The sequence below is a fragment of the Ostrea edulis genome, chromosome 2 (assembly GCF_947568905.1).
Source record: "Ostrea edulis chromosome 2, xbOstEdul1.1, whole genome shotgun sequence".
Lineage (NCBI taxonomy): Eukaryota > Metazoa > Mollusca > Bivalvia > Ostreida > Ostreidae > Ostrea > Ostrea edulis.
Genome location: NC_079165.1, coordinates 3,550,200 through 3,570,800, shown reverse-complemented (window position 1 = coordinate 3,570,800; position 20,601 = coordinate 3,550,200). Strand labels below are relative to the sequence as shown.

General features: G+C 35.5%; 1 protein-coding gene across 2 annotated transcripts; it reads right to left on the bottom strand.

Annotated features, from left to right (window-relative positions):
- Window positions 1-3,190: 3,190 nt before the first annotated feature.
- LOC125682045 (cyclin-Y-like protein 1) lies at window positions 3,191-19,989 on the bottom strand. Of its 2 annotated transcripts, XM_048922418.2 has the most exons (9): window positions 19,461-19,989; window positions 17,881-17,958; window positions 16,858-16,884; window positions 13,466-13,518; window positions 12,211-12,393; window positions 11,716-11,835; window positions 8,567-8,733; window positions 8,070-8,232; window positions 3,191-7,425 (listed from the first exon to the last, which is right to left on the bottom strand). In XM_048922418.2, the coding sequence occupies exons 1-9, from the start codon at window positions 19,636-19,638 to the stop codon at window positions 7,309-7,311; spliced, it is 1,086 nt and encodes a 361-aa protein (XP_048778375.1). In that variant the 5' UTR covers window positions 19,639-19,989; the 3' UTR covers window positions 3,191-7,308. The 2 variants fall into 2 exon arrangements, with proteins under 2 accessions (XP_048778375.1, XP_048778376.1); XM_048922419.2 differs by lacking the exon at window positions 16,858-16,884 and having other exon boundaries at window positions 19,461-19,981.
- Between the last annotated feature and the right edge of the window lie 612 nt (window positions 19,990-20,601).

Below are 20,601 nucleotides of genomic sequence, written 5' to 3'. Positions count from 1 at the left end.
GGGCATGTAGAGAATTAGCATTCATACTGAGCAGCGTGTACATGCCCTGATTACAAGTTTCAGGAGAGATCATTTGTATACATGTATTTCACATTAGCTGATCTGTTTTTATATTCTTATAAAGCAGAATTTATTCAAAAACTTCTACGTGAGAAGAAAAAAATCTCTTGCTATGGCCTTCAATTCGACATTTAGATAATTTATTGAAAGTAGATATTAACGGTAAACTGACAGCTAACTGTATGACAAACGGGATGATTTCAGCTTCTCCATCGTCAACTTCCCATATTTATGTAGCAATATTCCATTATCACTTGCATATGGTGTTTATATTTCTCAACTGATTCGATATGCAAGAGCTTGTTCTGCGTATAGTCAGTTTTTAAATCAAGGTAAGCTACTGACAAACAAGTTGATGTTACAGGGGTTTCAACAGTCTCGATTGAAGTCAGCATTTCGCAAATTCTATGGTCGTTATAACGATCTAGTTCGTCAATACAACCTATCATTGGGTCAAATGCTGTCTGATGTGTTTCATACCGATTGTTAAGCCGTTCTTGGCACACTGATTTTGACTGCGGATAACTCCGTTTACCTGATCAGGATATAGGGCTCACGGCGGGTGTGACCGTTCGACAGGGGATGCTTACTCCTCCTGGGCACCTGATCCCACCTCTGGTGTGTCCAGGGGTCGGTGTTTGCCCAACTATCTATTTTGTATTGCTTGTAGGAGTTATGAGATTGATCACTGTTCGTTATCTTACCTTTCACCAATGATCCTTGGATAAAGACCATTTAAACCTTTTTAAATGAATGGTGGTATCTCCTTCTTTGGGGAATTATAAGGGAATGGGATGTCATTTCATGTTTTATACGTTTTAATAAGATCCAAAGTTGTTCAAACTCTGACACTCGGACCTTTTTACATAGAACAAGAACGTGAACCACGGAGCTGAGACAGGACCATAGCTAGGGTTTATAGTTCTATGGATTAAAAATATTTATAAAAAGCTGGAAACTATACAGAAAAATAGCAAAGATACACATTGCCAAACTAGCATATTCCTATTCTTCTCATAGACAGTAAGCTTAGTTTTTAAATCGAGGCAGGTAACTGACAAACAAGTTGATGTTACAGGGGTTTCAACAGTCTCACTTAATGTCAGCATTTCACAAATTCTATCGATGGTCGTTATAATGATCTAGTTCACCAATACAACCTATCATTGGGTCAAATGTTGTCTGACGTTTTTCATATAGATTGTTAGACAGTTCTTGGCACACTGATTTTGACTACTGTTTACATGATCAAGATATAGGACCCATGGCAGGTTTAACCAGTCAACAGGGGATGTTTACTCCTCCTAGGCACCTGATCCCACCTCTGATATATCCAGGGGTCCGTGTTTGCCCAACTATCTATTTTGTGTTGCTTGTAGGAGTTATGAGATTGATCACTGTTTGTTTTCTTCTCCTTTCATGAAACTAATTATGCATTTCTTGAAACTATGGTCAGAGAATTTTGAACCCATTGGTATTGCATACAAGTTCAGCAAGCACTTGATTTCTAGATGACAAGAGTATCTGCTAAACAGTTCAGAAACAATGCTGGAATAAGGTTTTAAGGGAATAAGGTCTTCGCATGGGGAGTCCTCCCTTTGTAACATGACACATCACAACAATTCAGATGATCTGCCTGTCCGGAAGTAGTGGTTTGTCTACTACATGTACATTTTATGTTCCTAAACTCCGAGATCATTCAGCAGTTCAGGTTTGACAAGTTAGACGTCCCCACACAATTCGATTATGAACAGCCATAAAATTCCAAAATGAAGCCACCGTGACCTACTTTTCAGTTCTTGACACACCTCCCCCCACCCCCAAGACAAGAACTGCAACACCCACTTCTCTATTCTTAAAAGAATCCATCCGTAATAGTTTGTTTTAAAAAAAATCATGATCTGATTATTTGTTGCTTGACAAAAATGTGATTAAAATCAGATCATTATTGTTATGTCGCTACACAAAGATCAGATCTTTGCGTAGCGACATAACAATAACGGAGCGGATCAAAGATCTGATTTTAATCAGATTGTAGTTTGACACCAACTTGGCGATATTTTACCTATGATTTCATTAATAAGATCAATGAAAGATAACTGCCGCGATGGTCTAGAGATAGAGCGTTCACCCCACATACAGAAGGTCGGGGTTCGAATCCCGGCCGTGACAGACCTAAGTCATTAAAACAGGTAATGACAATTCCATTGCCAAACGCTCGACATCAAGTGTGAATGTCCTGGGTCCTCGGAGATGACCTTAAAAACGGATGTCCCATGTCACAGTAGGTGTAGCACACTAAAGAACCCTCACTGCTCAATAGCCGTAAGGGCCGAGCATAGGCCTAAATTTAAAGCCCTTCACCCGTCTTGATGACGTCTCAATATGAGTGAAAAATTCTCGAGAGGAACGATGAACAACATACAATCAATCAAAGAAAGATACACGAGTTGATTTCTGTTGACTATATGTTCTGGTTGTAAATGATATCATTGGCAAGGTATTTTTCATCATGTACAGTAATATTTTAATTGTTGTATAGAAAACATCATTTTTGTTGGAAATTTTAATTTGAAAAGTGAACATTTATTCAGTCACACCTTTAGAGTTTCTTAATTTTCCTTAAAATGAAATAATCAGGAAGACGCGGATACACTCGCTACAACAAGGTAAACATTGGCAGTCGTCCTTTCCATATGACCGTGGCTCACATCATGATGCAGGGTTTGACACTCAACCAGTAACCTGTGACTAGTACATCTAATTTAATTCGGACCACAAAACACAACAGTTCTGTGAGGATCCAGGTTAGAATAGGTTGCTTGTCATAAGATGCAACTAAATTGGGTGGTCCTTTGGATGCATATAGACTGCAAAACCCGAGGACCTGTGCCACAGCAAGTGTGGCACGATAAAGATCCCTCCCTGCTCAAAGGCTGCAAGTGCCAAGCATAGGTCTAAATTTGAGTGAAAAATTCTGGAGCAGGATGTTAAGCAATATACATGTTTGCAAGTTCGAAACCATATTGCAGCAAGAAATCTACACCAATCCATATTTCCAATTTCTTTGTCAGCGTATGTATCATTATTTACAGGACAAAAATCCACTATCAATGACAGACCAGTCAAAACAAATTATCTCCCTTTTTATTGACATTTGGCAAGCAGCCCTACAAATAAAAGCACAAATAAGTCAACAAATAAATGATACAAATAATGTTCTACAATTAGAACCCTAACTTCAATGATCAATGAATTGTATACAATTGTTCAATGCCTGCATCTTCACTGAAACAAACTTTTCTAAGTAACTCAATTAAAAATCAGAGTCCTTCTTTTGGGAGTGATGAAAGCTAGAGCGAGCATTCTGTCATGCACAATTATTACACCCATTATTAGACTTTAACCGCGAGCAACCTCATGAGCTCTTACACAAGGTTAAAGGTAATAATGCATTGGTTTGCTAGAGACCCATGTGGAAAGTTATCTGCACTATGGCTTGATAATGTTTAATAATTGTTTTATCCTACAGCCTACAAATTTTTCTCGGATTGAAAATATGTAGCTGAACTTGAAACCAGCATTTCTGTGATAAGCAATATGTTAATGCAACATTACAATTGCGCATGCGTTTGCGATTAAATGGGCAAGCCAAAGTCTCGGTTAATGGTCACAAATGTTGATCAATAGTTGATGGTACCCCCACCCCCCACCCACCACGAATGAATACCGAGTGTTTCAGGGAAACAGAAAAATTGATTTAATGATAGTTTATATTGTAAGCTTTAAAGTACTGTCCACTCTGGACCGTGTCACCTTAATTATTGACTTTATTCAGTAACGCAGCTTAAAATACTGCAACATTAAAGAAGTTTAAATAGATAATTACATTTACAAAGAGATTGCTTATTCGAGAAAAAAGAAAAAGAGCTTACGTTTATATATCAACCAAAAATTCTGGTGTGAGTTAACGCTCGACCAACTGGTAATAATAAATTGTGACATTTGGCAGTGTGCCAAAATTTGGACCCTAGACTACAGTACGAATACATAGCACAGACTTTCACTAAGAAGAAATGGTTTTGTCGTATTAGACAGAATACACACTGTACAATAATATCAATCTAAATTTGTTCGGCATTAATTAATACTGAGGGGAAAATCACTTGGGGAAGAAAAAAACCTAAACATGTACATTTCACAAAATTAAATAGGTGGCCAAGATATCATAAATACAACATGATAATTAAAATCAAATGCAACTCTGCTCATTAAAATACAGGGTACGACCTGCACTTAGATGAAATGTATGACTAGCTTGTGACAATCTGAACGATTAAAACTGAACAAAGCGATCGCACCATTACTGTTACTAATTACTACGAGATAATCAATAGTACAAAATGACATGCTTTATGCATCACTGATCACAGATTAGTTCTAAGAGAGCATTCCAACATAATTTGTGTTTGCAGATTACAAATTGAAAGACGACATAAAACAATTATGAAATCATATTAAAAAACATTCTCACATACATGTACCAAACTCCCCGTCGAGGCCTCATTACGTCACCTACGATAGACCTCTCCTATGTGACGCACCACAATATACAGATTTGTATATTGTGAGTCCGCGATTATCACGCAGACAAATTACACTAAAGAAGTAGTTCGCAGTTAAAAGTCTGAAGATATTAATATTAAGAGCATTAATATAAAAGTATGGATTTTATTTTAAACATAAAATGATCAAAAGATCATTAAAAAGTAGGGTTACTCTGTTCAAATTATTGTGTAAAGTAATGAATTTGATGTTTACGTTCTTGTTTTGAAAGTTGTTTACGTTTGACGTTATGTTTTTTCGTCATTCTACAGTGACGTCACAGTATACGTGGCCTAAGAAATCGCTATCCCATAATGCCTAAGTGGAAGAGTTTGGTTTGTGAGCAAACGAACTCTGGTGGAAGTTTGATACATGTACTTTTATAGACTGCATAAAAGATGAATACAACATGCTAGTGGCAATTAATTTACATGCACTGATTTGTGCAAAACATGATGTTTTCTTGAAAGATCCCTACATGATTTTCCTCGTGAGCATCAGATGGGACAGAGAAACAAAGAGAGCCAGATCCGGAATTTTCTCTATTTAAACCTTTGTCTTCAGGAGTTCTCCATGAGGAAGATTTTAACTGATCATATGGAGCAAACAAACAATCACAACCATTAATACCTGAATTCGTTAATATCCAATGGTTGAAATGAAGAATGATAAAAACTGATTTTCTTATATACTGAGTGACAAGCTTACACGGAGACAGAACACGACACGAGCGTCAACACACGCAAGATCAACTGTTTATGAGATTCCAACAAAGGAAATATTCTTCTCTTCATTGACAAGACAAATATCTTCCCTTGACTATACTCCAATAGAGATTATGCAGATCTGTCTCTGACAGAAATCATTGTTTATCCAACTAGGAGCCAGATACACGTTCAGACACGATAGCCATGGACCATAGAGGTCACCTATGTACATTGTACATGAAAATTTTCTTTAAATTTATTGTTTGAAGAGCCCAAATCACTGTGCATTGGATAAAAAGGATGTACACATGATTTTTTTCTCTCCTACCCTTCCCCCATGCCTAAATTCCATCCATGGTTTAATCATCATTGAGAAATACATTTAATTACTCTGTTTTTTTTATTTCCTTGTAAACACTGCACAACTAAAGTAGAACACACTTATAACGAACACACTTATAATGAATTCGTGCTTACAACGAACATGCTTATACCGATTTCATGCTTCTAACGAACACGCTCATAACATGCTTATTGTGAAGTGATATTAATTCCTCCATGATAGGAAAATAAGGAAAAGTTTATTAGGTATAATGAAATTTGGTTATAACGAACTTGTTTCCCTAGCCCTGGAGCTTCGCTATAATCGTGTTTTACTGTACTTGCTTTAGATTATTATGCACAGGTTTTGAAAATTCAAATTTTTTGGTACCACTTTCTCCAAAGATGCTTTATACCACATTTGGTTAAAATTGGTCCTGTTAGAAAATTTGAAAGAGTATGAGAGTTAATAATGCATACCACACAACAAACATAGCAAATAGGTCACCACAGCAAACTAAGTGACCTAAACGTTTTACAATTACCAATACAATCCAAAACCTAAGTCAATAGATTCCAATATCAATAATTCAAATAAAAAATTTTATCAACAAAATAAACTGGTACTTATTTGACTTCCAGTTGTGAATATTTGTGAAATGGGTAATTATATTTAACAAGACTAAAAAACCTGGGAAGGGGACTTTATCACTAAAATGCAACAAATTGAAACAATAAATTATAGCACATAAAAAATCTGACAGCACCAATTTATGTCATAAATTCTATTACAAATAAACTACCAGAGTTAAATCTTCCCTCTACTTCACTACAGCAGACAGACATGTACTATCTAGTGTTGGCTTATAAGAATCCAGGGTTACATGTGTAATCGGTCTGTATTACATATCAATGCTGATTTTTTCTTTAATTCACATCACTTTGGAGCAAAACATATCTACAAATGCTCTTATACATAAATACACCGTACATAAAATCTCCAGAATTTGATTCATGGGACTTTGATTTCCATGTACATTTATCACAATGGTCTACAGAGAGTGCTGAGTGCAACTCTACAGAGTGCTGAGCACGACTCTTGTGCCTAATTCACAGTCGATGATGAAATACAAGTTATAGAAGTTGGGCAGAACAAAAGTTGAGCAAGAATGCAAACCATTCACTGAAATTTTACAATCAAAATCTGATATATACATGTAGTGATAAAAACTAAGTTTCAACATACTGTACATGTACAAGAACTATTTCATTCTGAACAAGAGACAATATTGTGCTTCTCCACAATATCTAAAGCAATAGACTTCATCAATTTCAATTGAGATTTTTTTCCTTTTAAATATAGATAACTAAACTTATATTTGAAAGAAAATATAAATTTCCTGTTAAAAAATGTGTAATTAACTGCTATAAAATGTGTAATCAAGGAATATTTTTGCCTGCTGAACCCTTCTAAACTTGGTTGGAATTCTAAATCTTCCTATTTCAATTTAACACCTCAGCTCTGGTAAAAGTTCCACAGCTAAATTTTTTAGTAGCGCAAACCAGAAAAGTTTGCAATATATTCGTTGTGCTTCTCAAGCTTTGACTGCAGTGGTTATGAGATAATGGCCACACTAAGCCTAGGGTTGGCCGTCATGCCGTCTAAGCTGTTGGAGCGGACCAGGGTTGGTTTTTGGTTGATCCTCTCTATTCCGTCTTCATTAGACATTGCCTACAAGTACACAGGTTTTACTAAGAGGGTCATAAAAAGTCCACCATATATTTCAACTTTCCATTTCATATCATTTCAGAATTTCAACTTTAACAATGTCCCACACAAATTAAATTTCAGCATGTTTATAATGTTCATTCAACCAAACAGGGTTACTTCCTTCCTAATTGTACATTAAAACACATTTCAGACCAGAAGGCCACATATACTGTAAATGAATCGAGTGCTCCTCACATTTTGCACCGTTTACTGAGCAACAAGCTGACAAAGAGACAGAACATGACATAAGCTTCAACACACGCAAGAATGTGAGATACACAGGTCAATATCATAGTCCAAGGTCAAATTTAATTGTCAGAAAAACATGGCGTTTCACATCATACATATCTTTGTTTTATGCATTTCCAAAAAAAAAAAAAAAAAAAAGGAAATCTGTAAGATCATATAAAAGTCCAAAATTTGTATTGATCAATAAAATAACAAAATATTGGTAGTCCATTTGATTTCAGCAGTTTATTCCGATGACGAACTGAAACTCTTCGAAAGAGGTCAGAAATGCTGGTGTCTCAGGGAGAGTTATTGCCCTGAAAAGCTTTCACAGCAGTCAGATATTTTAAAACCACCATACTAAAGTGAATACACACCTCTAGTTTGAAAGCTCTATCTTTACTGAGTGGTTCCAGAGGGAAGCTAAGGTCATTAGCATCAGCTAGCGCCCTCAGATCGAAGTAATATTTGGCATACACGCTCGATCCCACGTTAATATTGAACTGTAACATTTCTAGGTATTGCCTTTCCAGATCATTCCTGTAAATAATATTTTCCACATTGCATATCTATGCCCATAATTCATATTTTTATAAAAGTCTATTTTATTTCAATTCATATACAGTTGTACTTCGATATCTGGAACACCGATATCTCGAATACCATGGATATGTCAGAGATTCGGAAGTCCCCACCATTTATTCTTTAAGTATTTTACCATCGATATCTCAAATCCCACTGAGTCCGAGATAACGAGGTTTGATTGTATATATATTACATACCAAGTAATCTGCAACATTAAACTTTAAAAAATGTATATCAATTTAAAAGTAATTATTACAGCTAGAGATCTTGATTTTTACTAATGACTTACATGTCCTCCACAGCGATGTCCTTGAGGATTTGGCAGTAGTCCACGTTCCATACCGCCTGGTCGTCCCACACCTTGGACGCTAAGAGTATTGCACCCAGGACGATACGCTTCCAATTCGCTGGCATAATATCAATTTCAGCATAGTGGAGCAACCTCTCCAAGTATACCTAAAACAATACACACAAAATAGAGAGAAAAACGAATATATCTAAAGCAATACACACAAAATAGAGAGAAAAACGAATATATCTAGAGCAATACACACAAATTAGAGAGAAAAACGAATATATCTAAAGCAATACACACAAAATAGAGAGAAAAACAAGTATATCTAGAGCAATACACACAAATTTGAGAGAAAAACAAATACATCTAAAGCAATACACACAAAATAGAGAGAAAAACAAATATATCTAAAGCAATACACACAAAATAGAGAGAAAAACAAGTATATCTAGAGCAATACACACAAATTAGAGAGAAAAACAAATATATCTAAAGCAATACACCCAAAATAGAGAGAAAAACAAATATATCTAAAGCAATACACACAAAATAGAGAGAAAAACAAGTATATCTAGAGAATACACACAAATTAGAGAGAAAAACAAATACAGTAAAATATCTGTATCTCGAATATGGTTTATCTCGAATACCCCGCTTGAGTCGAAGTCGACCGCCGGTCCCAGCCGTTTTCCCTCTATAAATGATTAAAAAAACTTCTGATATTTCGAACACGGTAATCTCGAATACTCCGCTTATGTCGAAGTATTTTCAAGGTCCCATACCCTAAATTCACCTGGTTTATCTCGAAGTGCAGTCAATTTTTCGCTCTGCTTACTATACCTGGCGTCATTAAGTCACATTTTCACACCCGCGGCTACATCAATTATAATTAATGACCGCAAATCCACGCTCGCCTTTTCCGAGTAGACCCAGGTCGCAATAAATGGTTCATCAGCTTGGGTGATTAGTGAAGCCTTCCAACATTACGGCCAAAGTTCACCGCCAATTATGACCTAACACACCCGATTCCAGGTATGGTGTTTGGAATGACACACGCTCTATCATTAACATGTGGGTTAGATAAACGCACAGAATCATCGAAGTACGCTGGAAGGTAATGCTCTTAATAACGATTGTGCATTTAATAATACACGCTTCATCATTCAAACAAGAGGTACTGTGAGCAATGCTCACTAAGAATACCCCCCGCTTACCCTAATCTTCCAAAGGGTGTTGGTAATGGGTATAAACTACCTCTTTTCTGAGTGTAAAAAACAAATGGCATGACAAACCGAACCATATTGCTACTTTGATGTCCAGTGCGCGTGACCTTTGACCTTTTGACCCCAAAATCGATAGGGAACATCTTCATCCCATGGGTAGTCCATATGTATGATATGGTGATGGTAGGTGGAAAGGATAACGCTTTAGAGCCCGGAAACCATATTGCTACTTCGATGTCCAGTGCACGTGACCTTTGACCTTTTGACCCCAAAATCAATAGGGAACATCTTCATCCCATGGGTAGTCCATATGTATGATATGGTGACTGTAGGTGGAAAGGATAATGCTTTAGAGCCCGGAAACCATATTGCTACTTCGATGTCCAGTGCGCGTGACCTTTGACCTTTTGACCCCAAAATCGATAGGGAACATCTTCATCCCATGGGTAGTCCATATGTATGATATGGTGACTGTAGGTGGAAAGGATAACGCTTTAGAGCCCGGAAACCATATTGCTACTTCGATGTCCAGTGCGCTTGACCTTTGACCTTTTGACCCCAAAATCGATAGGGAACATCTTCATCCCATGGGTAGTCCATATGTATGATATGGTGACGGTAGGTGGAAAGGATAATGCTTTAGAGTCCGGAAACCATTGCGTCTACAGACGGACGGACGGACAGACGGACAACCCGATTCCAGTATACCCCCCCCACAACTTGTTGCGGGGGGTATAACTAGTACAGAGAAAACACGTAAATTTATTCAATAAACATTTAAAAGTTGGGTTTTTTTTCAAATCCGTCTTTTTTGTTTTTTACGTGATAGGTTCTTTCATTACAACGCAATAACTACATTCCAGTCGAGCCTGGACATCAGTAAACTTAAAGTAAGCATACAGGCACGATCATCTTAATTTTGAAACACATTAGAAAAAACGAAATGTTTGTCTTTGAAATTCCACAATATTAATTTATCAACTTGTATTAAACTATAAGAAACGGCAACGGGGTTTTTGTTTATAATGCAAATCCCATACTATGCATCAAATATCCTCCTTCAAAAAAATATCCAAGATCGATTTTGGATATCTCGAACCCCCGGATATCTCGAAGTTTTTTCGAGGTCCCTCGGACTTCGAGATAGAGATATTTTACTGTATATCTAAAGCAATACACACAAAATAGCGAGAAAAACAAATACATCTAAAGCAATACACACAAAATAGAGAGAAAAACGAATATATCTAGAGCAATACACACAAATTAGAGAGAAAAACAAGTATATCTAAAGCAATACACACAAAATAGAGAGAAAAACAAGTATATCTAAAGCAATACACACAAAATAGAGAGAAAACCAAGTATATCTAAAGCAATACACACAAAATAGAGAGAAAAACGAATATATCTATAGCAATACACACAAAATAGAGAGAAAAACGAATATATCTATAGCAATACACACAAAATAGAGAAACTAAAGAAAGACTATTTGAGAGTTTGTGTTTCATTTTGATTTGTAGTCTTATTCTACTTCACTAACAGATTTTTCAAGAGTCCTTTTCAACACATTTCTTTGTAAATCTTAGCTACCCAATTGTGGCCCCCTCCAGGCCTCTCGGCCCATCGTTTGAATAAACAGGATTTACACTACATAACGAAGCTCGTCATTTCTGTCGGATAGCCAATAGAAAATGTATCTACATGTAATTGCCAAGTCCACTTTATTTTACCATTAACTGCTATCATATCTTTGTGGAGGATGTGACCCTTCACATGAAGTATGACAGAGCTAAAATTGTTGAAATGCATCTTGTGGTTCTTGATAGAATAATGTGTAAGTGTCTATAGAATATAGAGTCAATGAACAAAGTGTTATCTGCTGAACCTTTGCTCAGGTGAGCTACTTAGGCTTACCAGGGTAACTATTGCACACTCTGCGGTCAGCTGCGCCGCACTAAATAGGGTCCGTACAAATCTATAGATGTGTTTGTGTTCTGGGTCTCGGCTATCGTAATCCTCCGGGACTTGGTCTCGCTTTAAAAACAAAAAATTAGTGTAGTAAAAATCAACATCTTCTTCATTAGATAAGCATTCAAAACTTCTAGATTAGAGTTAGCAGATGTACTACATTTACGTCCATTATGATCATTTTATAGATTAGGAGATATCATAAAGAGGAATTTTTAGCAAGACACAAATTTTGCGATTTTCCCATAAAAGTGGGTATGTATTTAGAGCTCATTCTAGCGACTTTATAATTCCAGGAAAGGTAACTATTACCTCCGATATGGAATACATTTTTAACAATATTCAACTTTACCGACCTCATCACTCTCGCTAATAATGCCAAAATTAAATCCTTGCTAAAAATTCTGCTTATATGGTATTGGCTATAGGTTGTTATCTTACAGACAGGGGGTGGAGCTTCTCATCAAAGATCTCCAGGGTACGATCACTCTCTCGGTTTCGTATATGAAAATAGATGGCAAATGCCACAGCTTTGATTGTGTTTTTGAGGTTTGGTTGACTGACGGTAGAATCGTCAATGAATATGGTTGAACAGGAGCTGTACTTCCTAAATACTGGTGTATTCTGAAATTAGAATTCCCGATTGAATTAAGATTAGTCCTGGAGATGGTTCTGAAGGAAAATCATAAAAACAAGGTGATGGTCCTTATAGATGAATAGATAAGATTTTGTTTTAAAAAATTTTGGCATGATCAAATTAATCGTTGATTCTGGGATCAAAAGTTTCTAAATATAATACAAAAGGCAGGAAATTAAATTTTATTTTTACTCAGTGTAGCATGATGTTGCTCATGTAATTTCTCTGTGTTTCAAAAACAAAAAGTCAGCCGAGTACTTGGGTTTTGTACAGACAATTAACAGATAACCTCCACTTTAATTACTGTCGAATTTCCACCTTTTAAGCTTTTATGCATATCTTTATCATTGCAACCCCAAAATATATGTTTAAGAAATTTATTTATATTCTAAAACCAATCTATCAGTCTAAACTGAAATTGAAGTCATTTCTCTATTAACACATCAATACACTTGAACAACACTATCTTTCATTGTGATGTGCCAGTGTCCAAAACTCAAATGATCTATCTTTCTTTGTTTTATTAAGGATATCAATAATGTCAGTTATCTGCAAATGTGTAGCGCTCTGGGAGAATACTGGGACAGATATGTAGCTATATATAGCTATGTCCGAGTTAGCTGTAGATGTGTAGCTATGACAGAGTTAGCTGTAGATGTGTAGCTATGACAGAGTTAGCTGTAGATGTGTAGCTATGACAGAGTTAGCTGTAGATGTGTAGCTATGACAGAGTTAGCTGTAGATGTGTAGCTATGACAGAGTTAGCTGTAGATGTGTAGCTATGACAGAGTTAGCTGTAGATGTGTAGCTATGACAGAGTTAGCTGTAGATGTGTAGCTATGTCCGAGTTAGCTGTAGATGTGTAGCTATGTCCGAGTTAGCTGTAGATGTGTAGCGCTCTAGGAACATCCTGGGACAGATATGAAGCTATTTACAGCCATGTCAGAGTATGCAGTTCAGATTTGATAATATACAGCAGGGTCATCCTCTGCACTGAAACCTTTAACTTAATTGCAGATCACCAATATAATGTAAAACATAGAATTTCTTTAGCTTCACCTGTATTTGTAGAACTCTGTTGTCGTACTGAGACTTCCGTCTGTTCTTGTTGTCTACAATGAAGACGTCCACAGAAATTACAATCTGACACAGAAAGTACGATTATCATGTAAAGAAAAGTTAACCAAATTTCTAAAATTTTTGAAAGCAAATTAAATGATTCCCCAGTACATCAAAGGAGTTTTGCAACAAATCTCTTTAAGTCAACTTATAATACATATTTAACAATTATTTTCTTTTTAATCAAAAGTTTGACAATACTACAAGAGATTTCGATTTCTAAAAATGCACGATTAAAAAAATTTCACAGCTTTATCCTTACTTTAAAAATACTATTGATGATCTCTAGATTTGATAAAATCTAGGCTAGTTTAAGTGTATTGTATTATAAAAGAAGGAAAAAAACAGGTGGAGTTAGGAATTACAAACAGACTCTGCTAGACTGTGGACTCAGGAGCGATGCAGTGTAACAAACGTGTACCTGACATGAAATCAAAGTACTAAAATGAAAGAATGGAAAGAAAACTAGTGAAATAAACATTTACATACGGTGATTGACCTTCAGCAGTTTAAAGTGCAAATAGAGAAAACATGAATATCGTTAACGGTGCAAGATACGACTGTCCGTAACGACTCTGATGTTGATGGCAGGAAATATATTTCCATGTAAATCGAATTTTCTTTTTTTAACACAGATTTATACATTGAAAACAGAGGCCGCAAAACATCACATAGACAGATGGAACAAGAAGAACATCAAGTTTTGATAAAAGATGTATTAAATACTGAGTAATTCTGCTAAATTGAGAAGAACCACCATGTAAACAAGATGTGTTTGTGAAACACAAATGCCCCAGATAATGGCCAATTACGAAGATGGTCAAGGTTCTTTCTTGTCACAAGAAATGTTCATGTGCAATATGAAAGCTCTAATATTTACCATTTAGAAGTTATAACCAATATCATATTTTTTAAAAGTAGGTCAAATGTCAAGGTCAAAAGGTTTAATACCAACGGAAAGGTCTTGTAACAAGGAATACTCATGTGAAATATCAAAGCTCTATCACTTACTGTTCAAAAGTTATTAGCAAGGTTAAAGTTTTCAAAAAGTAGGTCAAACTCCAAGGTCAAGGTCACATGGTCAAAAATTTTCGTACCCAAGGAAAGGTCTTGTCACAAGGAATACTCATGTTAAATATTAAAGCTCTATCTCTTACTGTTCAAAAGTTATTAGCAAGTATTAAGTTTTCAAATAGTAGGTCAAACTCCAAGGTCACAGGGTCAATAATGTTGGTACCCACGGAAAGATCTTGTCACAAGGAATACTCATGTGAAATATCAAAGCTCTATCACTTACTGTTCAAAAGTTATTACCAAGGTTAAAGTCTCAGACAGAATTACAGAATGACAGACAGGACAAAAACAATATGCCCCCCGATCTTCGATCTTGGGGGCATAAAAAGTCGAAACATTAATCCTCAGTCAAGAAATGAGATGAAATTTCCTACATTAAAATATGCATTATGTAAATTTAAAAAAAAAATATTCAAAAACTGCAAACTTCCTCGAAATTTATCACCCCTATAAATCCTTAATATTCACTATTCATCTCAAAGATAAATCTCTTGTTGCAAGTCCAAGCTCAGGCCTTCCTTTGTTTAAACATGTTGAACTTCATATAATCTTGCAGCAAATATATGTCTTCACATCAATAAAAATACACGATCTCCTTGGAAGACATACTTAACAAATGTTCAATGGGTACCTGTAAAGTGCGAAACGAAATCTACTGAAATGAAACAAAACCCAACGAAACGAAACAGAACAGATTGTATAACCGAGCACTTTTAATTATAATAATTAAAAATGGTATTTCATGCCCTTGTGAAAGTTACCACTTATAAATAAAATTCGCCTCCCCTTTGATGTAGGCTTTCAGATTGACCGATACAAAGTTTTATAAGTTGGAAAGGGGGTGGGTGAGTAAGCACAAAGTACATATCTGAAGTTGATTAAATCTGATTCATCAATACCATGTGCAATTAGTTTTGGATCCAGAAATTTCAGAACGGAGGGTTACAGTCTCACAGGTAGGAGGTCTGGGGAAAGATACTTAACAAGGGGTGGTATTGCCGGCGTTGGATCTGCCCTTGGGCATGAATACATGTTTCAGTATTTTTTGCTCTAAAGACAAATCTATGTATACATGTGGATATTGTGTATTTGTATGTCGTATATCAAATGGTGGATTATGAGTATGTCTTCCCGTTTTTTTTGTAATTTCTGCTTCCCTTGTTCATAGGCCTTTTGATTTTACAAAATGCTGACCTCCTCCTGATATCATTGCATTAAATATTTTCCATTCCGTTTTCAATTCCCCGTTTTAGCAACACCCCAAATATATAGAATAATCTTTAGACTTGCTGCAAATCAATAATAATTTTAAATAATACATGTAAATACGGATAAATTACGGATGTGATAAAATTTAGAAATTCATTTCAAAATTAAGGATTATCTCCCTTATGCATAACTCTGATCCTTAGATGAATTTGACTCCAGTCTTTGGCACTCTGTTTTTCTTTTTAGTTCTTACAAGTTTATTGTTATTTCGGATTTTCAATACATCACTGAAGAGACATTATTTGTTGAAATGCGCATCTAGTGCATCAAAGTTGGTACCGTATAAGTTTTACATATATATACATCTTGCCGAATTGCATAATTTTTTCCATTATTGAAAATACTCACACCTCAGGATTTAGAGAGGAAATAAGAGGTTAAACATCTTTCTGCTTTGAACTTTCTCAGACACCAGCTTCTTCAAACAATGTTTGATGCTAATCAATGGACCACTTAAAAATGTATCAGTCAACCCAAAAGACCACATCAACAGGGAAGAAAATGTCATTTATATGTGGTACCTGAGATATCATTTTTTTTTATTATCATGATTAGAGTTCGGTTCTACTATCTGTTTCGTTAGGTTTCGTTTTGGCAGATTTAATTTCTTTTCGGTAGGTTTCGTTTCAGCAGATTTCGTTTCGACAGACTTCGTTTTGATTTCGTTTTGCATTTTACAGGTACCCAATGTTCAATGGCCATAACTCTGTTACTTCTCAATTATAAATATAAAATGTGAACAAAATTTGTCAATTTAATCATAAACCAATATGCTTACTGCTATCATCAACAAAAATATTTTCATCCAACTTAGAGAATAATGAAGGAAATTACTTCACAGACAGACCGACAGACATCACTATACCATAGTATGTCCCATCTTGAGAAAGGCACACAAAAATACAGAAATGGTTAATAACACATGCAGCAAACAAAGTTAAATACTGAAAACATTAGTAAATGCTGGAAATTTTCTTATGATACCATACTTTTTGATCTAGATCTGTGCCTAACATCTAAAACAAAAAGAAAACAATTTAGTTACCTTTGGATAAAAAAGGAAAGAAAAACGCCCATCAATTATAAAATAAAGGCTATATCATAAGCAACAAAATTTTATTTTCTGTCTTCCTGAGGCAAAACTGAGATTCAACCTTCACAATTGATTGTGTGGTGTTCAAAAGAAATTTTGGTCTACATGAATAGAATTGTGTTAACAATCTCATGATCTCAAGGTCAAGTTTTTTGTTTGGAAAGTTTTAAAATGATCCTCGAGTAAATTTACAAAAGTGTTTTAAGAAGACTATCTGAAATCTTTAAAACTTCTAATCTAAAACTTTCCAGTCTAATTTCTATTCTTCTAGAGTGCCAGGTTTAACACATTTCAATTGATTTTTCAGCTTCTGTAAAAATGAGAGGCTTTTATGTCCTTACTGCTTTTTAGAAAAATGAATCTTTAAGCAAAAAATTCACAAGAGAAAATAAAACTTAGAAACCATCGAATATAATGTTGGAGTAAAACCATTCATATAGGACTTGGGGTAGTAGCGTTAGCTTAATAACTAACATTGTACAGTCAAACTTCGTTATCTCAAACTCTATGGGACCGAGAAAAAACTTTGAGATATCCAAGGATTCAATCAAGGGTAAAATACTTGAAGAATAAGTAGTTGGGACTTCTGAATCACTTTCACTATCTAGGGTATTCAAGATATTGGTGTTCGAGATACCAAACTTCGACTGTATGTAGTCTGGTTTGGGGATTTCTGAAGATCTATATACTCTTGCTGATTTCACTTTGGGATCTGGAACAGCAGCTGTGGATTGGGATCAGAGGTGGTGGAAGGACAGATTAATGTCCACTTACTTGGGATCTGGATGGGAACAGCAGCTGTGGATCGGGATCAGAAGTGGTGGAAAGACAGATTAATGTCCACTTACTTGGGATCTGGGTGGGAGTAGCAGCTGTAGACTGGGATCACAAAAGGGAGGATAAATCTACGCATACTTACTCTTGCTGATTTCACTTTGGGATCTGGATGGGAACAATGGCCGTAAACTGGGATCAGAAGTGGGATCCTCCTTAACATCTGAAAAATTTTAATCAGAAATTTACATTGAACCTTTCTTGCATTGAAATATATCCTGCAAATTGATAATCACTAACCAAATTGTGTTAGTGCACAATGAAGAATGAGATATATTACTTTCACAAAAACATTAACATTGTCACCCAGTGGTTCGCACTATCTATAATAGTAAGCACACTGTCTTTGATTAGCCACCTTTGTATGTGAGCACAGGACGGTGAGTTCAATGAGTGACCAATACCATTGAGAACTTTGTAACTACTAAAGTTTTACACCCATTACCATGGCTACACACATCTCAATCAATAGATTTTGTGGGACCTCAATTTTCCAGTACTTGTTCATACATGTACCTCATTACCCTTAGTCCACCTTAATTAAATGTGCATTTCATACGTTTCAATGAACCAAATCTATACTAGTTAAATCATTTTTCCAACAAAAATATAATTTCACAACATTTGATGACAGGTTACAGCACGTCTGATGTGGAAACATATCTATTAATGACAGGTTGTGCATATCAAACTTCATAGTCAAAGTTAAACATTGATGGATTGCTTTTAAGAAGATGAAATTGAAACATTTGAACTATCTTGCATCATAGTACAGAAATATATTCATATTAAATAAGATATCTGTTATTATATGAACTAAATTAAATTCAACATCATTAAATCTCTCCATAGCAGTTCAACAATGTTATAAATGGTGAAAATGAGAACAGGCATGTTTGCATTCGGTTCTCACTCTGCTAAATATTTCATCAGATACATTCTCTCCATATTATAATATTAGTGATGGGAATCGGTGAGAATTTCATAATCAATGATTGGTTTACTGTAACTAATTATCGATTATAATCAGACATAGTCTGATAGAGAAATTCTATAATAAGGTCATTTATTTACTGTGAAAGCATAAATAGATATTTTAGTTTTAAATAGATATCTTCATTTGTATTTTACACATTCCAAGTCATCAAAGTCTTACAATATAGACCTATAATAAAATCATTTGATATGCCTGTTTTGAGATATAATCCAAAGATGTATCCCTCCCCACCCCTCTCCCCTGGAGCTCATGACTGCATTCTCAAAAATTCCCCATAAAATATGAAATGAGTAGCAACATTTAATCCTAATCAATTGATCATTGTGATCTTTTCAATTGCAAAAATCTGTCTTTTGTGTGTTGTTTATCTTCATGCATTACATCGTAAGAATGCCCAAAATCAAGTAGTGCAATGGTAACATCTCTGTTGATGCTCTTGACCTTCCCATCATACCCTGATCAGTCATTATTGCAGGTCAAAAAGCCCTGAAGGTTTATCTCCTAATTAATAAAAGCAGAAGTCAGTGATGATGGGATTTTACATTTCAGCTTTCCCAGCTGGAAGAATCAGTTTGAGTTTATGTTCCCTAGTAAAGCATGAAAGTTGAAATGTAATCAAACTGACCTATCTAAGGTATATGCAAGTTAAAGGTACTCGATATAAATACCTTCAGGATAGTTTTCCCTGTCACTGATGTGCGGGACTCCTGGAAGAGAGGTAGCGCTTCTGTTGTTTGGGGTTAAATGGATGTCTATCCCTGTTTCCTCGTAACCATAAACATCTTGTGGTTTTCTGTTGGTTTTGGACGGACTTGTATAAACACAACATGAGTGTTTATTTCCCATTTTTAAGAATTAAAGGTTAAATTTACCGATTTCATTTCATTGTCAATTAAAATGGGCATGCGTTCGACTTTCAAAACGCAAAAATCATCTGGTTCTAAAATTCCTAATTGTCAAAGACCGGGCCAGCGCCTTAACAGCTGATCACGAAGTGACAAAGCACCTGTAGCGCGAAGCACAGCTGACAAAACTTCTTCAGGTTTCCCTGCAAAAGATTGTAAGTTCAACTATGTACAACGCGTTACATATTTTGGTAATCACCGGCTTCCTCCGTTGCTTCTATTAAAAATATCTGAATAATCTAGCTTCTTTAGGAAACCGGAAATGAATTCATTTTCTCACTGAAGAAGAAATTGTATTACGTCTTCTGATTGGTCAAAATTGAGAATAAATAGAGGCGGTTCCAAATAACTAAAAAATATTCTGATTTTTGATAGAGGTCTAATATTCCTACATTATTGTGCATAAATGTTTATAGATTTTTTTTTGGTCAAAGATCATATGGTGTTAGAGAAAAACTATCATGCTAATAAACATCACAATCAATTTTAAATATATACATTGGTTTTGACTAGCCTACATAGAACTTCCATATAACATATCATATAAGACTTATGAAATTATTTAATCTGACCGATAAGAAGTCTTATACTTGAATGACAAATAAAATGCATGGTGGGGTTGGGTGTCATGATATGTGTATTTTGTGTTCATCACAATGTCATTCGCAATCTACATCACAGGGACCTGAAGTATGGACACTAGTACCCCCCCCCCCCCCCTCCCCTTCTGTGTGTGTGGGTTTTTTTTATAGCTGCGATAATTCCTCCAAAAATGTGTGTATTCGCTGTCTATCCCATTCCAACTTCGATTTGTGTAATCGTTTCACGTATTTTGTAAGCTTTAGAGATTGCCCAAGGGAATCCACACATTTCCGAGAAAATGTCGCCGCAAAAAAACAAAAAC